The sequence below is a fragment of the Salvia miltiorrhiza genome, chromosome 3 (genome assembly GCF_028751815.1).
Source record: "Salvia miltiorrhiza cultivar Shanhuang (shh) chromosome 3, IMPLAD_Smil_shh, whole genome shotgun sequence".
Classification (NCBI taxonomy): domain Eukaryota; kingdom Viridiplantae; phylum Streptophyta; class Magnoliopsida; order Lamiales; family Lamiaceae; genus Salvia; species Salvia miltiorrhiza.
Genome location: NC_080389.1, coordinates 44,289,784 through 44,315,240, shown reverse-complemented (window position 1 = coordinate 44,315,240; position 25,457 = coordinate 44,289,784). Strand labels below are relative to the sequence as shown.

The following is a 25,457-nucleotide window of genomic DNA, read 5'->3' as shown; positions in this document are numbered from 1 at the left end:
GTCTACACTGTCTACAACCCCTCCTCCTCCGCGCCTCCCCCCAGATTTGCCCAGCGCCGTCGTTCCCCCATCCCGAATGCTCTCGTCTGCCTTCATAGATACATCACCACGCCCCCAAACAATACACCGACGCGCCTCCTCCCTCCCCGTTGAACACGCCGCCGTCAAAAAAGAAAAAGAAATGGATGAAATGAGTGAAATGAATTCAGGGACAAAGTCGACAACTTCAATGTAATCTCAGACACTGTAGAAATAGAGATTAAATATCTGGTGGTGGGCGCTGGATCAATTATGTAGCTGGAACAGTGAAATTGCTGCGGGCCTTGAATTAAATGCGGGCTTGGCTTATAATTAAACTACCCCATCAAACAGCAGATAAGGAGAGATAAACCAGGAATATAGGGCTTATATCCCCTATCAAACACGCCCTGAAGGTTGTGATTGCCACGATAGAGTATGATAAAGATGAATTTATCAAAATCTTCGAGGCAAGTTTTGCTGGAATGGCAAAACAATTTTGGGATAAGGCATCAACGGAGGGCAAAAATGAGTTATTCAATAAGGAATCAGCTCCGGAGATCCTCGAAAATGCCGCACACCAGGTTAAAATCCATTTTCTTGGAATGGGTTTCTTTGAAGCATCAGCCGAGGAGAAGCGCAAAAAATATCGACAAGCACTTTACAATCTAAGATTGGTAGTGCTAGAGCCAAAAGCTCTCGATGAATTCCTGCGCCTATATGCCCTATATACTCATATAGGGTTAGTTGATGATCAAACCGCCAGGGACCTCTTTTTTACAAAGTTTCTGAGTCCATGGAGGGAGATGCTCATCAACGAGTGCGTGTCACCAGGAGATTATCCACTTGATAGTGCATCAAGAAGGATGTCATATGTCCACAAGAAGCTGTCCGAATGGTGCCAGAAGGCGGCGGACCAGAGAATTCTCAAGAAATTGAGGTGACTCAATAAAGAATCTCCATTGATGTGCAACAACCTTGATCTTCCAACAGAGATTGGAGCTGAGTTGATGTATCACCAGAGGAGAAAGAAGAAACATATGTACCAACCCTATGAAAGAAAAAGACGAAGTTCTTGGAAGCTAAGAACTATGTGGACCAGACAGAAGGCACGCTCCTACAAATCAGGCCAACGGAGCGGACCATCAAGAAGCCGGTTTTCATCCCAAAAGTGGATCCCGGCAAGGAAAACTTTCAGGCGTACTGATTTATGCATAATTGTTCTAATTTTAGGGGTTCGCATGTGCATGTTTTGAGTTAAATCTTCTAGAAATTGGTGCGTTTTATGGTTTGGTTTATGCTTTGCAGGAGATTTAGGTTTTATAGATGGAAGAGTGCAATTTTGGAGAATTTGGATGAATTTGGCATTTTTTTGGCTATTTTGGTGTGCAGAGCTGAGCTGCGAGCCCAGCACTGTAATGCAGAGCTGAGCTGCTAGCCCAGCACCGTACCGCAGAGCTGAGCTGCGAGCCCGGCACCGTACTGCAGAGCTGAGCTGCGAGCCCAGCACTGTACTGCAAAGCTGAGCTGCGAAGCGCACTGTAGCAGAGCATAGCTCTGTCGCCAGAGCTGAGATGCGAGCTCTGCCCATCTCGCCAGAGCTGAGCTACGAGCTTGTTCGCTATTTTATTAACACGCCGCAAGTGTACGGGTGCAATTGTGTACAGTAGCAAGCAAGGTCGTATTCCACAGAGACTGAATTTACCAATGCCTATCCTAGATTATTATTCCTCTATCTGGACAAACGAAATTAAGAGTTTTGTTTTTAAAAACTAAATAAATAAATAACAGGAAACAAATAAATCAAGCTGGGAAACAAAGAAACAGAGAAGAGAAGAATTCCCAAGGCAAAGGTTTCAACAGATTCTCCTAACTAACATGTTCAATTCAATTAATAAGATGATTCTAAGGCAATCTCAAAACTAGTCTATACCCACTCCCGTGGCATACAAACCGTTGATTACATGCAAGGCTATCGTCCCCGGATCGCACTTCTAACATGCAACTCCTAAAAGCTCATAGGATTAACGCCCTCACAAATATCAATTCCCTTTAGAATTAAATATATGTGTTCTATGTTCTTAGTTCAGGTAATAATTATCATCTCCCGATCTCAAATTAAAACCTATGATTATGCTAAATTGGTGGCCAATCAATAAAGCAAACAATTGTAACAAGAACATAAAAAGGAAAAACAAACTCAATTAATTAAATCAAACAGTCAGAAATTCAAATCATGTCTACTCCCTAAACCCTGGGAAAAAGGATTCTAGCCACACATAGACATATGACTAAAAATCAATATCTCAATAAAACTGTAAAACATTCAACAATGAAACCGAAGTAGAATCGAGAATCTTCAGTTCTTGCTCTGGCTCCGTCCTCCGTCTCTCTCAGCTCTCAGGAAAAGTAAAATATGATACAAAGTGATAAAAGGTACAGAGAATAAGTTCTTGGGGAGTATTTATATGCCCTAGGTCTTGTAGCTCTCAAAAATACCCAAAATCGCTAAAAAAACGAATTTTGGGCGGAAATACGGCGACTCGCGCGGCCACGTCGCGCGGCCGCATGGCTGGCCCGCGTGACGAAACAGAACTCCTGACAGCTTTGCGCAGCGATTTTGTTTTGGCTCGTTCTCTCTCGTCCGAACTCCGATTTATGATCCGTTTGCGCTCACGAACTCCTCTTGAGACGAACTACAACTTGTATTTCAGCCAATTCTTCAAACTTCTGCTTCATTATTTCTGAAAATTCATTCAAACACAAGCAAGTAACAAGTTCTTGACCATAAACGAATATAAGCTCAAATAGACCATCAAACACACAAAATCCTCACAACTAAGCATAAAAAATCACACACCAAGAGGTAAAAATACATGTTTATCAGAGCTCTGCCCATCGCGCCAGAGCTGAGCTACGAGCTCTGCTCATCTCGCTAGAGCTGACTTTCCAGCTCTACCCTTCTCGCCAGAGTTGACTTTTCAGCTCTGACTACCTTTCCCGAGCTGACGCACCAGAGTTCGCCTTCTAGTGCAGAGTTACTTTCGCCAGAGCTAAATTTCCAGAGCTGACTTCCAGCTCTGCCCTGACGCCAGAGCTGACCTTCAGCTCTGCACTGCCCTTTTCAGAGCTGAACGTGCTGAATTGTTAATTCTCGCTAGGAGGAGATTTCTTGAAGAACACGCCAGTTGGAGTTACCTTATCATACATGATTCTATTACCTTTAGTAGTCCAGCTTTGGATGGCAACTTTGAGGAGAAGTCTATAAATAAGGGCCTTGTTTTGCATCAAAGAACGAACGTCTTTTGCCCTAATCTTTAGTTTCCGCCAAGTTAGCTAAAGCTTAGGTTTATTGCTTTTCTAGTGTTAGTTTCGATTATTGTTCTTAGTTAGTTTAGTATAATTCTTTTAATTCATGTTTTAGATTAGTTCCCGTTTAGAGTTGTAATTATGTGACAGATTACTTCTCGAGACGATTTACGGTATTTCTTTAATCAAGTTTATTTGTTAGCTTTTACCTATGCTTTTTAATTATGCAAATTTACTTATGCGTTTTTATGATGCTTTCTTTAAATTATGCACTTTGGTTTCTGTCTAGTTAGATTAGATTAGAAGTTTTAATTAAAGTTATTTAAATTCGACTGCCTAGTCAATTCCTTTACTTTAAGTTGGTTAATTCTTGCCTAGGGTTCTATAGTTTAATTCGCCTAGATAATTTTAAGATTAAGTTTTAGTTAAGTTTAAATTACAAGCATTAGTTAATAATTTCTTTTTGCCTAGTTAAGTTTAATTCACGTTAATTTACTTTCCATGTTTTAGTTTAATTATCTTAAGTTTACAGCTTTCTTGTGACATAATTAATTGCCCTTAAAGATCTTCCTTGAGAGATGACACTGGGTCAACTTATCACTACTAGGATGTCCTTGTTCTATTGCAAGTCAAACTAGAGGTGTTCTAGGTTGAGTTAAATTTTGGTACCCAGGCCAAATCAAATGAAAGTTTCAAAGATTGCAACTGCTGGACGTGCGGTGCAAAGGGGCATATTTCTACTAATTGCCCGGACAACGAGAAAAGAGGGATAAGGAAATTCGAATCCACATCGGATATCGAAGATGCCCTCTACAACCAGGAACTGATACCCGTGTATCAGTTCGAAGATATATCCTCCGATGAGAGTATATACGAGCAAGAAGAAATCTTTAGCTTTGAAGATTCGGATATGACTAATGGATCATCCGGAGACGAGTCAGACTAAGGAGGAGACGAGGTTACTCACCTTCAAAAGGAGGATCAGGAAGGATTTACCAGCCATTTCCCGATTCCCCAAGAAAAGGTGGTGGAAAAGCTCGTAAAGAAACTTAAAGATACGACCATGGATGTACAAACATTCCAAGGGTTTTCAAGCGGAAGAATGAATCAAGTTATACAAAGCTTGAGTCCATTCAAAAGGAAGCATCATGTCTATTTCGGCACCACAAGTCGAGAGTTGGCGCTTCCAATAGAGATAACAAACAACCAGGTGGAGATCCAATTAGTTCCAGCCGAAGATGTGCGGAGGGATCTCAGAAAAATGAAGCCAGAAGTCGCTAGAATGATGAAATGGATTCATATTGGAGCAATTCAATTGGTAATCAAGTCCGGACTCAAACCAGGGACAGATACACCAATTGATGTTGCACTTTGTGACAAAAGGGTCACAAATACGAAAGATTCAGTACCGGGAGCCTTCTCAGGCAATCTCTACACCAAGAAGATTATAATCGAATTATATCCACAAATCGCTTATAATCTTCAAGATTCATCCTTTAGTCAAGCCCTGACACTCTACCAGGACTACAAGAGGAATGATCTATTGACGGGAGGAAATAGGCCATACTCGATCACATATCAAGTATCGTATGCCCTATCAAATTCCCACCACACGGATTTATTTTTGGGGAAGAATTTTATTGAGGTCCCCGAAATATTCAAAGAAGTAGCCAAGGCAGTAAGCCTTGACCAAGTCGAAATTCCCATAATAAGGGAAATCGACATCCAAGTTGGAGATAAGCAGGTGCTGAAACATAATCAAAATCTCAGATTGGGAGCACCAAGGCTATCGTTCCAAGGAGATAGGCTGACCTCAAGGCCATTAGAAAGAAGCTTCTCTCATTCCTACGAAAGAAGGGCGATCCAGGAAATATGCATCAGCTCTAGGCATAAGAGTGAAACTCAAATGCCCCGAAGGATGGAAAAATGTTTCCACAGAAATTGCTACAACTGAAAGGAAAAATCACTTTCCTTGCAATACGTTGTATTATTTGGATAATCCAGAAAGCAATCGATATATCAGAATTCTGGAAATTGGAGGTTTTGAGATCAAGATCGAAGGCAAAGCCGGACAAGAAGCAGACGTCCTAATCTTAGGACGAAATTTCCTTGACAATTATCAACCATGGTCAAGGAAAGCAAGTGGAGTGGAGATCACAATTGGCGAAAAGTGGTTGCTGATCCAATGACAAGCCCATTCTCGATCTACATCTCTGTAGGGATGTTATACGAGAAATTCAAAGCAGAATATTTTGTTGCTTATATTGATTCAGGAGCAGGAATCTGTACAGCAAAACGAGGAGTCTTTCCAACAGAAGTGGAAGAAGAACTACCTCAAATTGCAGGATGGGATTTCTCAAAGAAGATTTTGCTCTTATCAAAAGGAGTAAAACAGACAGAAATATTGATCGGCGGACAGGACAAGCACCTTGGTACAAGGTTAAGACTCCACCTATCTATTTCCATGATACATGAGCAGATATTTTGTTCGGCAACAATTTTCTGCAAACCTTCATAAGGTATACACAGGACAATGAAGCCAGACGGCTTGTGTTCACAACCAATTGTGACCACAAAATCATTGTGCAAAGGCTCGAATGAGCTTTTAATCGTTCGATGCCAGTCAAATTCCGCAGCAAGCGTGGTGATGATGGCAGACTCCGGAGACCACAAATGAAGGATCAACGGAGATTCAGAGATATTCTGCTCAAATGCAGAACCGAGGGATTTCCAGATCTCTCCAAGGAAGAAACACAGATCTTCAAAGGTTCTTTGATATCACATAAAGATATTAAGGAAGAAGAACATGTGTCCATAGCCGATGTCAAAAGGAGAATCCAGAAGTGTTATCATGAGGATCCTTTGGCGTGGTGGAACAAGAACCAACTCAAAGCTACCTTGAAAGTCAAAATTGGAAAGGAGCATGAGTTCGTAAGGTTCAGACCTATCCTGATGAACGCTCAAGATCAGCAGGATATGAGGAGTATAATCAAGGAACACCTTGATTTGAAGTTGATCGAACCAGGAAACTCGCCTTATAGCAGTCCGGGATTTCTGGTGAGAAATCATGGGGAGATCAAACGAGGAAAACTAAGATTGGTCATTAATTACAAAGGGATTAATGACATTCTTGAGTTCGATGGATATTTCATCCCAAGCAGAGAACACCTCAACAACTGCATCAGAAGTGCAAAGGTATTCTCAAAGTTTGATTGCAAATCGGGGTTTTACCAGATTCGCATGGAGGAAGGGAGTAAGAAGTTCACAGCCTTCACAACTCCACAAGGACACTATGTCTGGAATGTCATGCCAATGGGGCTAGCCAACGCGCCTCAGATATTCCAAAGGAAGATGGATAATCTTTTCAAAGATTATTATTCATTCATGTTTGTTTATATTGATGATATTCTTATTGCATCAAAAACCATTCATGAGCATGTCAGGCATTTGGAGATCTTTGCAGATGTTTGTCAACAAGAAGGACTAGTGCTGTCTGAAAAGAAGGCAGTCATTGCAACCCAGAAGATGGAGTTTCTGGGAATTGAGATCGATGAGTCTGGGATAATTCTACAAGATCATATTGTGGAAAAGGTCCAGAGCTTTCCAGAAAATCTCAAGGAAAAGAAGCAGCTTCAAAGCTTTCTTGGAGTTGTAAACTTTGCAGGGATGTTTATCAAAACCCTTGCAGAGCATAGGAAAATCTTCCGTCCACTACTGAAGAAAGATGTTCCATTTATATGGAATGAGGAACATCGCGAATGCATGAAAAAGCTGAAAGAGATTTGCAAAAATCTCCCAAAGCTTTCCATACCTCAAGACGAGGACGAACTAGTCCTATACACAGATGCAAGTGACTTCTGGTGGGCAGCCGTGCTCACTAAAATTACCCCTTATGGAGAGGAACCATGCAGATACTGTAGTGGTCTCTTTTCCGACAGTGAAGCTGTGCGATGGCACATCAACGAGAAGTAATTCTATGCAGTCAGAAAGGCGTTAAAAAAATGGCCGCTATTCTTACTTGCAAAGAAATTTGTTTTGAAAGTCGATAACACTAACGTTAAGGCTTTCTTAACCAAGAAAATTGAATCTAAACCTGAAAAGGCTAGATTACTTAGATGGCAAGCTGAATGTCAATATTATGATTTTGATATTGTCATTTTGAAATCTGATGATAATGTTCTTACAGATTTCTTAACAAGGGATGGAGCCAACTGAGGTTGACGTCATCATCATAAACCAGATACAGCTCCTTGAAAACATGGAGATGCTACAACAAGAATGGCAAGAGTGCGTACTCCATGCCAAACAAGCTGGACGGATACAGTCGGCTGATGAAGCTAAAGTGTCTGACCGTATACGAGAATGTCTCAAGGAGATGATAAATCTTCATGAGGCAATCCACATGCCGCTCCTGCGCAGGATTAGGGCTCCCCTGATCGAAGCAGGCATTACCGTACCGGACGGATTACCGGTAGTAGGGGATTCAAGTACCCCTAGCACAAGTTCTGAGGCTAAGGTGTCAAAACCAGATCCTCAAGAAAAAAATGTTGCTAAGGCTTCACCGCCCGAACCAACATGTCAACCCTCCATCTCTGGGAAAAATGAGGGAGAGATCAGCCTTAGGCCGGTGACGGGCAAATCTAAGGTTGATACTAATTTTGTTGAAATGTCTCATTCTTGGCAGCTGTACCAGAGCAGATGGGAGAAACTCAACACAAGGAAAGGCATTAACCCGGGAAACTGCCAAGTTGATGTCGGAGGAAAATATCCGAGGGTGTGGATGACCACCGGAGCCCATCCGCAGGACGTTAAGGAATGGTATGAGTTTGGAGCTCTGGCTTCAGTTTATACCATATCTCCAGCATTTACCGAAATTAAGGGTCTACCAAAATGGATCCAAGAGACGGTGTATGATCCTTGGGCAAACAATGAGTCTCTCAAACGGGGGGATGTTTTGAAGCTATACTTCTTCAGTGCAGCACCATAACCAGCAGGGAAGGGGAACCACGAAGCTTTCCATTTCATAAAGCTTCGAAGACCCGACAACCAGGCCCTGAACCGAATCAAGGCCCTGGATTATCGGTCCTCAATCGTCGCCACATACAAGGATGATCAAATCTCCACCAGACGAGCATGGGGATTGTGGGTCTGTCTCACGGAGATGGACAAAGTCAAGTCCAGATTTAAGTTCTTCCAGAATTCAAGTCTGGGATCGTTCCTGTTAAACACTATGACAGGAACCACCACCAAATTTCCTGAGAAGGCCTTTGAAGAAAAAAGGCAAACGCTCTGGCAAAATAAGATCGCGGGGAGCAAGGAGACTCTTCGCAAGTTCTGTAATATGGCTCACTTGGGTCATTGGAACGATCATATCTGCGCGGAATGTCCGACGCAGAAGGAACCGGAGTTCGGAAAGGGTTTTCTTCCAAAACCCGATCGAAGGAGATTCCGGTCTGATGAGCATGAGGAGCACAAAACTCCACGTGGACGAGCACCTCGGGCACCAAAAAAGTAAGATGCCCGATAGAGAAAATGGAGTCATGTGACTCACAACAGAAATCCCACTCACCAAAAAGAAAACGACAAAGGTGAGTGGGTTATCATGCAGGCGGACAACTCACCAAAAGCAGAAGTGAGTGGAAAATAAAAGCAGCAGGCCCCTCCTACAACATTATCAGCTGAATAATGGAGTAAGGGACCACAGAGGCATGTGAAGGCATAGCTGGTGTCGGCAATTATTGCCGACAAAAGAAGGTGGCTGTCACTATCCAAGTTAGCTGGCCACGAAGAAGGAATCCAAGGCCAACTACCAAGCAATTATAGAGGGCAGCAAACCTCTATAAAACCCCGAGCTCTGGAGAGGAAGAGATCATCAGAAACTCTTTCACACAACACACTCTTTCTCTAGAATCTATCTTTGTAATTTTAAATTTCTATTTTCAAAGTTTTTATTTTAAGTTTTTAGTTCTTTTATTTTATGTATACAATTATTAGCTATTGATGAGTAGCTAAACAAGTTTGTCTCCTCCCTGAGGGAGAATTTATGAAATAAATTAAATATTTTATAATTCCTCTACAAACGCTTTTGTTTTTGCTCAACTTTTCGGTTTAGTAGAAAATTTTCTTTCATTTATCAACAAAGTATTATACGTCGGCACTTAGTGAAGGAGGAAGGTTGCAACCATCCCTTGCGAGCGCATGGTTGGACGGAGCCTTGGGGGCAGACGGTCCGTAAAACGCAACAAGCACTGACTCCTGAAGAAGACCAGTCGACTAAAGGTATAATGTTGATTTATGTTAAGATTAATTTCGAAGTGTTACGGAAGCATGTTGGGCCTGATAAGTCTTCACCGACTATTTCTAATTTGAACATGGAATTGTATTATGATGAATTATTAGAGGATTTGTTAAACGGTAGTTTTGTCATTAATTATGAGTTGGATAGGTTTGATTGTGTTTTATGAAAGTGGGTATTTTTGATAGATAAGTTATAGAAGTGGGTATTTTAAATTTTGACCCAATAACTATTATATCCCTAGAGATCCGAATCGTGTCCAAATGTGCTCGGTCAAATCTTGTCGAAGTTCTGCATGCATTCGTCTATCTCTGAGAATTGAATCTCTTTGCACGTTATCTTCGAAGCTTGGTGGGGCTGATTGGCGAGCATTGGATGAGCCGCTACTCGACGCCCCATTCTCCAAATCATCCCTCCACCTCAGAGCACCTTTCCCTTCATTCTCCACGATCATGTTGTGGAGAATGATACATGACATCATAATCTCCCTGAGATGCTCAATATACTAAGGTTGGGCCTCTTGCATCTTCTTGAACCTCGCCTCTTTTGCGTTGCTCGCCATTAGTGGGCTCTTGACAAATGTTGGCCACTTAGGATAGATGCCACCGCACAAGTAGTATCCCATGTGATAATAGCGCTGGTTTACTTGAAATATCACCGGTGATGTTGTTCCTTCCAAGGCGTCGGCAAACAGAGGTGACTAATTGAGAACATTTATGTCGTTGTTCGATCCGACAACACCAAATAAGGCATGTCAAACCTATAAATCGTGGGATGCAACAACCTCCAAAATCAAGGTTGGCTCTCCTTGATCACCTCTTGTAAATGCACCATGCTACACCTTTGGGAAATTCTTTCAAGCCCAATGCATGCAATCCAAGCTCCCGAGCATCCCAGGAAATTTGTGCCGCTGCTCATGCATTTGAAGCAAGCGTGTGGCATCCACAGTGTAGGAGGCCGAAGATACTCGGCATTGTATGCCTTGATGAAAGCTTTGCAAAACTTCTTGAGGCATAGCCGCCCCGTAGTGTCCGCAATCTTCAGATACTCGTCAAAAGTATCCACAGAAATACCGGTGGCTAATTTTCGGAGAACCATCGTGCATTTCTGCAACGACGTGAGCGAGTCTGGCCTGTAGCATCTTGTTTCATGCGGAAGTAAGTATTCACCATCAGCAATGCGCAAAAACAACTCCTTCTGCATCCGAAGACGGCGTCTGAAAAATGTTGGGACACACACATCGTTAAAGTAATTTTGAAGAAGTCGTTAATGGACAGCCTCATGATCACGGTACACAAAGCCCATGTTGAAGATATCTCTTTGGGGTTATTGGTTTGTGAAAAAACATTCGTCAATATCTTGCGCTTTCACAACCATTTATGCTATTCTTTCCGCCTTCCCATCGGATGAAGAACCATAGAACAATGATACCATCTTAAGAGAAGAAAGGAAAATAAAATGAAGAATAGAATAGAAATGAAGAAGAATGTGTGAAGAAAGTGGAGATGAAAAAATGGCTAAAAGAGCCGCTGCAAACCGTTGCCTTTTTTTTAAATTTAAAATATGAATTTTTTAATGGGTGCATGTAATACACTCGCCAAGTATAAAAGGGAACGAGCTTGACTCATCCCATCGAGTTATGTCTCGAGTCATCACAGCCCGCATTGGTCGACTCATCCACTCGGCTGAATTGATCAGTGAACCGATGTGGATGCTTTAATATTTACTATGTAATGTTCGAGTTTTGTTTACACAAATAACCAATTATTATAACAACTTATATTTAGTTATTTAGATATATTATAAATGAGTTTGGGTAATTAGCGGATACTACTATACAAGTTTGGGATAAAAACAAATTGTCAAATTATCAAATTAATTTTAAGTCATATTTGAGATAGATATGAGCATATAAATTCTAAATGAGTCCTAACATTTGTTGATATGCCTACATAATTTTTTTTATTTTTCATTCTCTTGTTCTTTAGTCAATTTAATACTCCCTCCGTCTCACAGAAATATGAACATTTTGCCATTTTGGGGTGTCTCACAAAAACATGAACATTTCTATTTTGGTACACTACCCTACCACAATCCCTTTACTTTTTATCTCTACTTTTCATAAAGTGGAACCCATTTTTCACTCACAATATACTTTTATCTAACATTTCTTAAAACCCCTACCACTTCCAAATGTTCATGTTCTTGTGAGACGGAGGGAGTATTAATGTTTACTTTGTAGTGTTGGGTTGTTATTGTGATGAATAATCAATTAGTGTAACAATTTATAGTTATAAATTTAAACAAATTAGAGTAATTAGTGGATACATCATACAAATTAGAGATAAAAATGAGTAGTAAAATCACTTTTAATCGATTTGGGATGGGTCACTACTAAAAAAAAATGCTCATACATAACGGTAATTTTCTGTTATCTATGTACCAAAAAGAGCGTCCTATATAGTGGTGTTATGTATGAGGGCGCTCATACGTAACGGTAATATACCGTTATCTATACTGGGTATACATAACGGTATTAAGAGAATACATAACATATGAAATACCGTTTTGTATGAATGTAATACGTAACGGTAAAATTTGTTATAAAATGTATTTTTCCCGTTATGATGAGGTTCATTCCTCTGACCCTAGTGATTTCTCTGTCCGAGTTCATTCCTCTGCTCTGCATATATTACTCCTTATCACGTTATGTATTGTTACAATATATAACGGTTTTTTATATTTTACATAACGATTAATTACCGTTTACTTATGATATCAAACATAACAGTTTTTTCACCATTATAAAATGTATTTCTTATATACTTTATTATCGTTATACATAACGTTTTTTTGTATTTTACATAACATTAATTTCCGTTATGTATTTTTAAATGCATAATTAAAGCATTTTTTTCTTCCTATTTTAGTGATTTCCTAAATACTACAAATTATAATATATACAATATACAATATCCTCAAACACAACATATGCCACAACCAAAACATATATATTATATAAATATTTAATCATCCAAATAACTTCATCCATTCATAATCAAAATGTCAAATATAGATTATTTAACTTCAGCCTCTTAAAGTAATTGTATATTATTACATGTAAAGTTTTTCACCTCCGACTGATTTTTGCCAAATCCTTCCTCTCTTTCTCTCGTCCACCATAACAACATCCTGCGAATGCAAGTATATCAGGTTCAAACCTGTTGAAAACAAACACATGCATGTCAAAAATAATCTTTCATCCCCATTCTAGTAGAGGATCCATTTGGGAAGTAAGACGAACTAGTACATTTATACAGAATGGTAAAGAGGCCATTTATGATCATCGACTATAGAAATGAAAGGTACTTGTTGATGCCTACCAACTTATTAGATGTAAGCTATTATAACCACCAAAAGTGGAAAAAACACACATCGATCTCAACTGTCAAACCACAAATGCTATAAAATTGAAGAGCTAAAATATTTTTCAAAGCATTGCAAGTAGTATATCTTAAGAAACTTATCAACTTACATGCTTCTTTTACAATACAGGTACCAGTCGACTAATATAGCAATGTTCATTGCATTTTCTGGGAACACACATCGTATAAGGATTCCACTTCTGCCCACTTCTTTGTGGGAGCTTTTTTATGATTTTTACATCCTTTTCGAGATTAAGATATAAACCAATCGACATCGAAGATCTCTGAAAACTTGTTTTACCGGACAGAGACATTGTAGGAAGAAGTAATTTTAAAAATAATTTCACGATGGACCGATATCTCACCTAACATCTTTCCAGAAAGACTTCTGGTCAATTTGGGGACAACAAGGGTGGCGTTCTATATCCATGCAGCAACAACAACATCTGTGATCGGAACAGAATAAGCAAAAGCAAATAACATACGCACCTGATTTGGCTCAAAATGCATGCATAATCTAGGTGCCCTTTTTTGAATGAAACTCGCATGTAAATGCCCAAAAGATATTGGCGAAAACAGCCATGACATTAAATAGACATAACATACTGTCCATTAGAATATAATCACCAATTTACAATCATTCATCAAATGAAACAAAAGCAAGCAAATAGAATGATAATTTACATACATGATCATCCCAGTAACGAGATAGCATAAAACTCTGCAAACACTGACTGACTTTTTCTATTCATAAGGTGCTCATTGCGTGTTAAGTCTATGAAACATTCTTAGGTACAAAAATAAGCAGGTTTGCATAGTCTCAGCTCAAGTCTAAGCATTTCAGCATTCAAACGCACAATTATCTCAAATGCCAGATTGTGATAGTACTCGAGTTTCAAATCAGTAGTTATACTCGGGCTTCCATCATGCAGCACAAGGAACAATTAAAGTTTCGACAATGTAACCATATTTAGCATTCCCAAAAGCTAATAAACATAGTAAATTAAAAAAACAGAGAAGAAAGAATGAGGGTTTTGGTCAATAAGGAAGAAGGAATGAGAAGATTCAGAGTGTCTAACAATTAATGATATATTCCAGCTGCAAGCACTAGGGTATATATCTACAATTCCACAGTTTTGACTTTGGTTAAAGCTTATTTAAACCAAACACTCACTAAGAAACCATATTACATAAGTGCTTATACCCCTTACATGGTTTACATTATCAATGTTGCCAGTCACAACTTCTGATAAGTTGAGAACAGATAGCGAGCCTGCCACAGGATTCTTCATGAAAAATAAAATTTTATAAGTATGAAATATAAGGAAACTAAGTGATAGAACTCATGAGAATGGCTTAGACACTGACCCGACTTCCGAAGTTCAAACTTTCACTAGAGTTATTATGTTTCATCACAATGAGCTTAATTCATTAACAGTAGCATTAATAAGTACAACCTTATAGAAAATAGTACTTATATGAAGGGTCATTTTGGATGGTGCACATGAGATTGATGTGCCAAAGGTCGCGGTAATTATGGTTCTGCCGCATCTTGTCCATCTTCGCCTAAGAACCCATTTTTGCTGTACCAGCGAAAAATCTCCCTAAATCGTGCTCCGATTATAATTTCTTAGGGGGAGGAGAAACGAAGACGAAAAAGTACAAATCCTAAAACAAATACTACCAAAAGCGATGATAACTATGAACATGAACATTCAATCTTATTTTCATTTTTTTTCGCCCTAATTCATTAACATTACATCACTCCAATTTCACTCCCAAACTCAAATTTATACTAACATAGAACCCTATCACAAAGAAGAAATAAGTTTATCTAAGCCAATCGAGATCTGCCTGGCGGCGGCAACCGCCGATGCTGCTAAAGCTGCGGCGTCTGCCCACGCCAGAGAGAGAGAGAGAGAGATAAAGCAAGGGAAATAGACAGAGAGAGATAGATGCGAGAAGAAGTGAGAGAGAACTAGATAGAGGGAAAAAGGTGGAACAACGGTGGTGTGCAGCACCGGCGGTCGCTGCGAACGAGAACAGAGGGCAGAGGGAGATCAGGAGAGGAAGAGCAGAGGGCAGAGGGGGAGAGAAGGTGTTAGGTCCGGAAGGTCTCGAATAGGTGTATGGGGGAATACACCTATAGGCTATTTTTCTTAAAATCAGAGGGATCTCAAGATAGAGATCAAAATGAAACTTTACACGCAAACTTAGACGCCTGTTAACTGAAAGGAGTTTTGACCAAACAGGGTTGACGACTGATATTGAAATACTCTTCAGTAAAGAGTTATCAGTTAAGTCATTGGAACTTAACTGATGCACGTTAAGGCTTCAGTCGAGTTTGCTAAAACAGAGATGTTACAAGTCTTCCTGACTATCAGAGGATAGATCAGTCAGACTGATAACATACGCAGCGGAAATAACTTAGTTTCATAATAGCCTTTGTTGAGCACGTTGTTAGTCTTAGGTTTCTCTTTGAATTTAGTCAGTGTTCAGTTTATCAATGGAAAGAGCACAAGTAAGAATGTAAAACTGAAAGCTGTAAATAACACAGAGATTTTTACGTGGTTCGGAAAAACACTTCCTACATCCACGGTCGGTTGAACAGACCAACAACTTTACTCCGCAAGTGCTTAACTGGTGCACTGCAAACCTATCTGTGTGCTTAGCTGGGTGCACACAACCGAATCAACTGAAGATCCAATCTTCAGTACCAACACTTCACTCGCGCTGGATTTCTCACTCCTAGCACGAACCTGCACTAGGATCTCACGGAGTCAGAGTACTATCCTGAACTCCTTTTCAACTCAAACACTCGATTCTATCTCTCGAATGGAGGTTTGAAATCTTGCCAACTAAACTTCAAAGAACAAGTTCTTTGGAGTTAGTTTTGACCTAGGCTTTGGGTAAACAGAGGTTTGCCTAAGGTCTAAGAGAATGTATGTAATCAGCAGTGACTGATTTTTGGCTTTGGTATTCTCTTTTTCGATTCAAGCTTTGGAGAGGTTAAGCTTTGGCTGAGAAACAATTTTGGCAGAGTTTCAGCTTATGTCGTTGAATCGGTGAAGATTGAAGTGATTCTCGAGCGCTATTTATAGGAGAGGTCTTGAATAGATCCGTTGGCGGAGAACGTCTTCAAGATTTCTTCCGTTGGAGAGCTTTTCGAATTTGGGCTGAGGCTTCAATCTTCGAGGTTCCTTGTTTGGTGAGAACAACTATGTTGAAGAGCAGGAGATGTGACGTCTCTGATAAAGTAGCCACCAAATAGGAATGACATCTGCAGAGAGGGATGATCCTGAGATCTCTGCATCTAATGCGACTGTTCTTTTGGAGTTCGTGGCTTCCTTTGAACGTTGGAGGTTCAGTCCGAGGAAGAATATTTAACTGATACTTTACTTTAGTATCAGTCCGCTAAATCCACGTGGCACGCATTAAGTAATCAGTTCCGGACTGATTCTTCAACTGATACTTCAGTTGGTAACTTCAGTCTTCAGTCCTTCGTCCTTCGTCCTTCAGTCTTCATAACAGCAGACTAAACTAGAAGAGAACTCTAACACTTGAGTTCGAATAGTTCTAGCCTATTACAATTAAGGCCTATGAATTTTGGTATCATCAAAACAAGGATTAGGATATTTCAATAAGTTCCCAACATAAGGAATACCTATAGCAATAGAGTGGCGTTGTGAGGGACGGTCTGGCAATGGCAGCGGCAACGACGACGACGATGAGACTTATCGGAGAAACATAAATGGAAAGAGAAACTGAAACCCTACATAAATTTTAGATTTTGAAATTAAAGGAGGATTTAATTTATTTAGAAATTAAAATTAATAAATAAATTAAATATAAATAAATATAAATAAATAAATTATGCTCATATGTAACGCTAAAATAACCGTTATAAAATAGACGCTCATAGATAACGTTAATACCGTTATATATAGCACTAATAGATAACGCTAATACGTAACGCTTAATTTAATATTGCTATAAATACATTAAGACAACACCACATACATAATAGAGTTTGTAAAACTGTTATGTATCATGAAAAGTGTGCAGATACATAATGGTTTTTAACCAAAACCGTTATGTATGAACCGTTATCCCTATTATTTTTTTAGTAGTGGGTGCATGCATATATATTCTAGACGGATTTGGGTGGTTAAACCCTAACCTCATTATTTCGATCCACTATTGGATTTTTTTAGGAAATATCATAAATTATAGATTATTAATAAATTGGAATATGACATGTACTTTTATTTATACTTGTTGTGATTCGAGAGCACTTTGTTCACCAGTTATTGAAAAGAAACAATCAATAAGACTTGATCCCTCATAGATCAAATAAGAATGAGACTTCACACAAAAGACATATGAACATAAAATGAAGAAGATATATCATGATTTACGAAATTCGATCAAGATGATCTACATTCACGGGAGAGCTTTCAAATCTTCACTAATCAATGACAAGAACACGTAAAACTTACAATTGTGAAAGACGAAAGAATATGCAGCTCTTAAGCAATAGTAATGGCTACTGCATTCACAACTCTCTATCTCTCTCTCTCTACTGTAAAACTAACTTCTAAATAATACAATGAGATGATAACCGTGAGTTGTGTATCTACATATATATGTATACACCAGCTGAAGATATATAACTACTTCTATAAGAAAGATTGTAGAAGCCATGTACATGTCACAACAAGTGCACCCTCTTTATAGTTAGTTATAACTAACGTTGGGAGAGTTATAAGCCGCATGCACTCCACTAATTCGGCTCTTCTTATTTCAGTGTTTGTCACCAATTTTCTCGGCTGAATATACTGGCTATGTAGTCACCACACATCACATTCTCCACCTTGACTGTATAGCGAAGATTCCACTAACAACTCTCCAAAAAACACAAGCATCCATTAGCAAACTACACTTCTCTTTTTGTGAGAGCACAAACCAACGAGTTCGAGACAGTACCTGAACTTTGCAACCGATAGAGCTTTAGTTAACATAACCTAAGTATTCTTTTTTGTACTAACTTTGGTTACTCTAACAGTACTTTTCTCCACAATATTCCTTACAAAATGTAACCTTACATCAATATGTTTAGAACGTACGTGGAATACTTGATGTTGCACCAAATGAATGACACTCTGGCTATTGATGTGTCATCGACTTTTGGGCCATTTGGCCCTATTTTTTCTCTTCTTTTGTTTTTGTATGAGTCGTTTAGGGAAGAAAACAAGTATTCAGGAGGAGGTAGCTCGGAAAAGGGCATATGCACGAAATATGATCAGATTGGGCATTACTGGAACAAAACTATCCAAGCTGCCAGAAATGAAACTCACCAGGAAGAGAGCTTGGCGAAGTACCCCTCAGAACCATTCGAGGCGCGGAAACCTCCGAAGTGTATCACCTGGTGTAAGGCTAATTGAAGGAAGTAGTTGGTAAGGCCATAACAACAGTCGCAGTCAGCACGGATGGGCTATATATGAACCAGGAAAAGAGCTCGGCAAAGTACTCCTCAGAACCATTCGAGACGCGGGAACCTCCAAAGTGTACCACCTGGTATGAGTCCAACCGAAAGAAGAAGCTGGTAACGCCATGACAGCCAGTCGCAATCAGCACTGATGAGCTATATATGGAAAGACGCATAGAGGAGATTGTCCGGAAGATTCTGGCGAATTCTAGCAATGGAAGGATCTGAAAGTATGTGGAATCAACCCCAAATTAGTTGGAGATCTATTATCAATCAAATCAGTCAAGGATCAAGCTAATTATGGAAGGAAATCAGCTGCCAGATATTGTCTGCCGGCTAGGGTTTGACTGCTACCAAGCTGCTATTTAAAGTCCAGCATGTGTGGCTACGAAAACGACTCTTACAACTCTTGGGACTCTTGACACAACTTAGAAGCACTTACATAGTAGTTTTAATATTCTTCTAGACTTAGACTTTTGTTAGTTCACCAAGAAAATAATTTACTTTTAGTTCTTTTATATTTTTCGCACCAAACACTTTATTTGCTTTTCGTATTTCAATTTGTTGTGATGAACAAATCCAAGGTTGTTGCCTTAGCTATTTTTATATTAAGTATTTCTTATTTCATTTTATTTATGTGTTCATTCTATTTCGCATTTATGTTTTCTGTTATGTGTGAGTAGTTCCCTTGGTGAGATTTGAGGGAAGGAAATGATTATTGTCGATATGTAATTGTTCGTGAGGCATTTGTGCATTCGGTTGAGTCCAGTGGTTCCGGATGGATCTGTACCGAATCGTGGACAGTAGGGGTCTAGCGGGTGATCTTCGTTCGGTAAAAGATTATCCACGTCAAGCAAAGGCCAAGCATATTTGGGCGTGACAACCAGTATGCCCATGACCGAGTAGCTGAGCAGCATCAACAAAAGATGTTGTAGATCCGGAAGGCGAGGAAAGGATAGATGGGATACACTATCCTTCCTCGATCTTGGGCTTCTCTAGAAACTACCCATCAACTGTGATGAGGCATAAAGCCATGGTTATCGATCGAGGGAAGCACTACGCATCAGTAGGGGTATCACATGAGTGGTTGGACGCAGTTCTGGAAATTAATATCCCATGATGGTACATCTTCTGAAGGTGCGGAACCGTGGACCTTAGGAGAGAAGGTTGGTGAGGGCCATACTTGGTGGATAACAGGTATGACTACTACCTAAGAAGAAGTGAAGCACAACCATGTGACCGGGGAAAAACCGTGATCTGCGGACCAAGTGACTACAAGGGACTCAACCATCCCAAGTGTGAAGTATAATCTCTTGAAACGCTCCAATGTCTTTAAGCCACGCCTTGAGGTTGTACGGAGCATGGACGAATCTTCAGTATGCCTATGACCGAACCAATATCGACAATAGTCATGACCTAACTCAAATCTTACCCCTTTTATATTTGATCTCCGTTTAAGTTTACTTGTGCAGATAAATAGGTTGAGACCGTGACAACTCAATTTGTGCACCCGAAGAGTAAAGTGGTTCCTCACTCTTCGTGGGATTGACCCTAGCTTACCGCTAAGACTAACCAGTCAGATTGTGGGCATAAGAGCGTGTACTGTCTGTCTGGGGCATACATAAGTATTTTGATCGCACGCCGCACGACGGGCGCGCGTCGTCAGCTATCACACAATATAGTAATAGTATCATGTTCAATTCCAAGTTCTTGTAGCATCTCTCTCAACCATATTCCTTCTTTCACTGCCTCTGTGATAGCCAGATACTAGGCCTCTATAGTTGAGAGTGCTACAACTAACTGAATCATACATCTCTAGCTTACAGTCAAACCAAATACGGTAAATTCATACCCAATTTCAGACTTTCTAGTATCAACATTAGCTGCATAATTTGAGTCTACAAAACCAATTAAAGTATCTCTCCTTCCATTTGTCTTTTGTTTAAACAATATTCAAATATCTCCAGTAGCTTTCATATATCTGAGTATCACCTTCAAGGCTTCCCAATGAGCTCTTCCTGAATTTTCATAAACTTACTAGTGACACTAATAGAGTGTTCCAAGTCAAGCCTTGTATAAATCATGGAGTACATTATACTGCCAACCACACTGGCATAAGGAAGTTTACACATCTATGATTCTTCTTTACTATTATGAGGTTTCTAAGACTGAGATAGCTTTACATGCTGAGCTAAAGGTATACTAGCAAATTTTGCCTCATTCATATTCAATTTCCTTAGTACCTTATTTATTTAATCTGACTGGAACAACATCAACTAACATTCTCTTCTATTTCTTCGAATATCCATACCCAATATTCTTTTTCCCTCTACGAGGTCCTTCATGTCAAATTCAGAATTTAAAATTTGCTTAACTTCCTCAATATTTACATTTGACTTGTTTGTTATAAGCATATTATCCACATAGAGAAGCAAATAGACAAAACCATTGTCCTTACTCTTCTGATAGACACATTTATCATATAAAGACCTACGAAATCCTATGCTTAGCATAAACTCATAAAATCTCTTGTTTCATTGTTTGGGGCTTTGCTTTAACCCATACAGAGAGTTCTCAAGTAAACATACTTGAGCTTCTTTTCCAAGATCTATAAAACCTTCAGGCTGATTCAAGTTCTTCATTGAAGAATATTGTTTTGAAATTTAATTGATGCAACTCCAAGTCAAAATGAGTTACAAGAGCTAATAGAAGCCTTCTTGAACTATGTTTAACCACTTGAGAATATATCTCATCGAAATCTATTCCTTTTCTCAGAGTAAACCTTCTAGCAACAAGTCTTTCTTTGTACCTCATAGTTTTTGTTTCACCATTTACTTCTAGCTTTCTCTTATACACCCAATTATAACTGATACATTTTTTACTTTTGGGCTTAGAAACTAGCTTCCATGTTTTATTCTTCATGGGAGATTCAATCTCTTCCTCCATAGCCTTTATCTAGAATTTATTCTCAGCACAAGTGAAAACTCTTTATAAGTAGTGGGCTCCTGATAGCTAATCTTTTCAGCAACATTAAGAGTGTAGGCTATCAAGTTAGCATGACCAATTCTGTCAGGAGCTTTGATGTTCCTCTTAACTCTATCTCTAGCAAGATGATAACTGCTCGGATTATCCTCTTCTTTAGGTATAGTGTCATCCTTTATTTCGTCAGTTTCTTCTTCATTTGTGTCTTCTTGAGTGACATCTTTAAGTGTTTTTGAAGTGGGAAGCTCCACATCCACTCATGTACTATTTGTAGCACCAGCTTTCTGAATATATGGCATGATATCTCTCTTAACACCACATCCATGCTAATTACTGCTCTTTCCTCCCCAGGCTCTATGCTCCAAAGCTTGCACCTTTTAACACCAGTAGGGTAGCCAGTAAGAACACATTTGATGGCTCTTGGCTCGAGCTATTATTCCTTACATGAGCATAAGCTAGAAATCTAAAACACTTCAGATACTCATAGTTTGGTGGTTTTTCACTTCATTTCTCTTCTGGTGTCTTGAAGCTCAAAGCAAACAGAGGGACACATATTAATCAAATATGTAGTTGTACTAACAGTTTCTCCCTAAAACATAGCAGTTGATCCATAATTACACAACACACATCTCATTCTCTCCAAGAGTATTCTGTTCATTCTCTCCACAACACCATTTTCTTGTGGATTTCCAAGAACAGTTCTATATCTCTTGATGCCCCTTTCCTTTCCAAACTCTTGGAATTTCTCATATATGAACTCCAACCCATTGTATATTCTAAGACACTGAACTTTGCAAATTTTCCCAATCTCTACTTCACTACACCACTCAACAAACTTGTTAAGAGCATCAAATTTATGTTCTATAACATAAACTCATACCTTCTTTATATAATCATCAATTAAAGACATGAAGTAATTTTCTTCGCCAATAGTAGTGGTATTAAAGGATCCCCACTGATCACATTGTATATATTCAAGAGGCTACAGAATAAGGATTTTCCTTTAAGATATGACAATTTCTTGGTCTTCCCTAAAACACACTCTTCACAATCTTTAAGTTTAATATTAACACACCTTGTTTCTTTAACTCAATTACACCTCTTTCACTTATTTGACATAAACTTACATGCCAGAATCTAGTTTCATCTACTAAGACATGCTTAGTTTTACCAATAATGATTTCAGCTAGAAGATGATATAAACTGTGTTTTTTGATGCCTTACATCACAACCTTGAATCTTTAATAACGCATACAAATTTCCATCAAAAGATTTAAACTTATAACCTTTTGACTCTAAGAACCAAGTGAAATCAGATTTCTTTTCAAGGAATTAATGTACCTGACATCCAAGAGCAACCTTATTGTGCCATCATGAAGCTTTAACTTCACTGAGCATACTTGGTGATTTCTAAGAACAACATATCTAAGGCTTCCATCTTTAAGTCAGGGAACCAAGACTTATTATAGCACATGTGAAAAGAGCAGCCAGAGTCTAAGATCATTTTATCTCCAAGTTTGGAGATAAGAATCAGTGCTTCTGCTTCCTGACATTGTTCAATAACATTAGTTGTGTTGTTGTTTGTAGACTACTTCTAAGCTTGCTTCATCTTCCAACTATAACAATCTTTCCTTATGTGGTCTAATTCTTGCAATGATGACAAGTTCTTCTCCTTCTCATCATCTTCCTTTGCCTTAGAATTTTTAGATTTCTTGTTCTCCTTCCAATGTTTCTTGGTTTTTCCTTTGGTGAACTTGCTTTTCACATGTAGGCTATCATTTGTAGCCTCTAGCTTTATCTCCACAACCTTCAATTCTTTAGATCTAATTGCATTACGCACTTCCTCAAGAGAGTTATATTTCTCTCTGCTATAGAGCATTACATCCTTAAGATGATCATAGGATTTAGGCAGAGCGTTTAGCAACAATATTGTTTTATCTTCATCTTCTACCTTAACTTCTATATCATCAACATCATCGACAACCTTGTTGAATTCATCCAACTAATCAAGTATTCCATTCTCATCTGAAATCTTGTAGAAATATAGCTTTCTCTTCATGTATAATCTGTTGGCTAGGGATTTTGTCATGTATAATGACTCTAGTTTCTCCCACACTTCTGTTGTAGTCTCTTCTCTAGCCACCTCGCACAATACCTTGTCTCTAAGACAAAAAATTATTGCACTATGTATTTTTAGCATCAATCTCAAGATGTTTTTCACTATCCTCTTCATTCATGGGCGACTTCTTGGGAATTAAAGCACCTAGCAATCTTTGTTGTGTTAAAATAGCTTTCATCTTCAACCTCCAGATGGCAAAATCATTTTTCCCAGTAAATTTATTAATGTTAAACTTTTCCGCAGCCATGACACCACCACCGATTTAGATCGTTAGATTTGAAAAATCCTCTTCTTCAATTCTTCAAGAACCTTTTCTGCACCATGAATAATCGCTTACCTCCCTTCCTACAGACGGCGCCAATTATTGTGATTCGAGAGCACTTTGATCACTAGTAATTGGAAAGAAACAATCAACAAGAACTGATCTCTCACAGAGCAAACAAGAACGAGACTTCACACAAGAAATAAGAACAAAAAGTAAAGAAGATAAAACGTGATTTACGTGGTTCAATCAAGATGATCTACATCCACGGGAGAGCTCTAGTATCTTCACTAATCAATGGCAAGAACTGTACAACTTACAACTGTGAAACAAGAAAGAATATGCAACTCTCAAGCTATAGCAATAACTATTGTACTATACGAGTTTGGGAAGAGGACAAGCAATAAAATTATTTTTTAATCAAATATGATGGTGTTCAAATCCACTTTTATTATTTATACGAGGTATTATTAATATTTACTTTGTAATGTTTTAATTTTCAATACGACAAATAATCAATTATTATAACAACTTATATTTGACTTTTTAGATATATATATACATATATATATATACATATATATATATAGACTTAAACGAGTTTGAAAAAAATTAGTGGATATTACTATACGTGTTTTGACGGGAACTGGTAGTAAAAACACTTTTGAATTGGGTTTGCGACATGACTGGTATATAAATTCTAAACAGATTTCGTACAATGTATAATTTCTACATTTATTAGTATAAATTAATTTTTAATCTTTTATAGTTTATGCTATTTATTATAAATGTATACTTTGTAATGTCCAGAAACAAATTGTAAACTTTTATTGAGTTAGATAATCAATAACTATAACAATTTATATTGTTTATTTAAATATTTTATAAAATTTAAATGTGTTCCGATAATTAACGTATACTATTATACTCCCTCCGTCCTCATAAAATGCATCAAATTTGTCATTTTCGTCCGTCCTCATGAAATGTATCCAATCTATTTTTGGTAAGTTTTTTACACTCAAAATAAAGTGGGACCCTTACTCTATTTATAACACATTCAACTACTTTATTAAAACTTGTGTCATTTATAAATGGTTACTTTTTATAAGTTTGGAAAGAGAGTTACTCTCTTTCACATGTTTGTCAGTTTAGATGAGCGAATAATTAAATTACTTTTAAATCGGGATTGATACGAGTAAAAATATTTAAGTTTTAAACGAGTGCGTAAATTATATACTCCCTCCGTCCCATTTGTATTGACCTCTTACTTTTGGGCACAGAGATTAAGAAAACATTTATTTATGAGTTAATTAGGTGGAGTGCTTTACTTTTGCCCACTTAAGAGCCCTTATTTTTGCCATTTTAATAAAGGGATCAATACAATTGGGACAACCCAAAATGGCAAGGGAGCCAATAAAAATGGGACGGAGGGAGTTGTTTTTATTATTCGTACTATTTTTTGTTAACACACACATATAGATTTTCAGGAATTCACATCTATTTTTTGCGGAAGACTTCACTAATTGTTGAATCTAAATAAAAGATTATTTGCACGCTTA

General features: G+C 38.5%; 1 protein-coding gene across 1 annotated transcript; it reads right to left on the bottom strand.

The window, feature by feature from the left end:
* Positions 1-10,127: 10,127 nt before the first annotated feature.
* On the bottom strand, positions 10,128-10,825 carry LOC131018856 (uncharacterized). Its single transcript, XM_057947555.1, has 2 exons — positions 10,439-10,825; positions 10,128-10,322 (listed from the first exon to the last, which is right to left on the bottom strand). Exons 1-2 carry the CDS (start codon positions 10,823-10,825, stop codon positions 10,128-10,130), a joined length of 582 nt encoding a protein of 193 aa, XP_057803538.1.
* Positions 10,826-25,457: the final 14,632 nt, after the last annotated feature.

Bases quoted from the DNA above. Each gene is read 5' to 3' on its own strand.
- LOC131018856 (XM_057947555.1), bottom strand. From the start codon at position 10,825: ATGCAGAAGGAGTTGTTTTTGCGCATTGCTGATGGTGAATACTTACTT. The intron at 10,323-10,438 runs GTGATCAAGGAG...GTTCTCAATTAG, and splicing joins GCATGGTGCATTTACAAGAG to TCACCTCTGTTTGCCGACGC.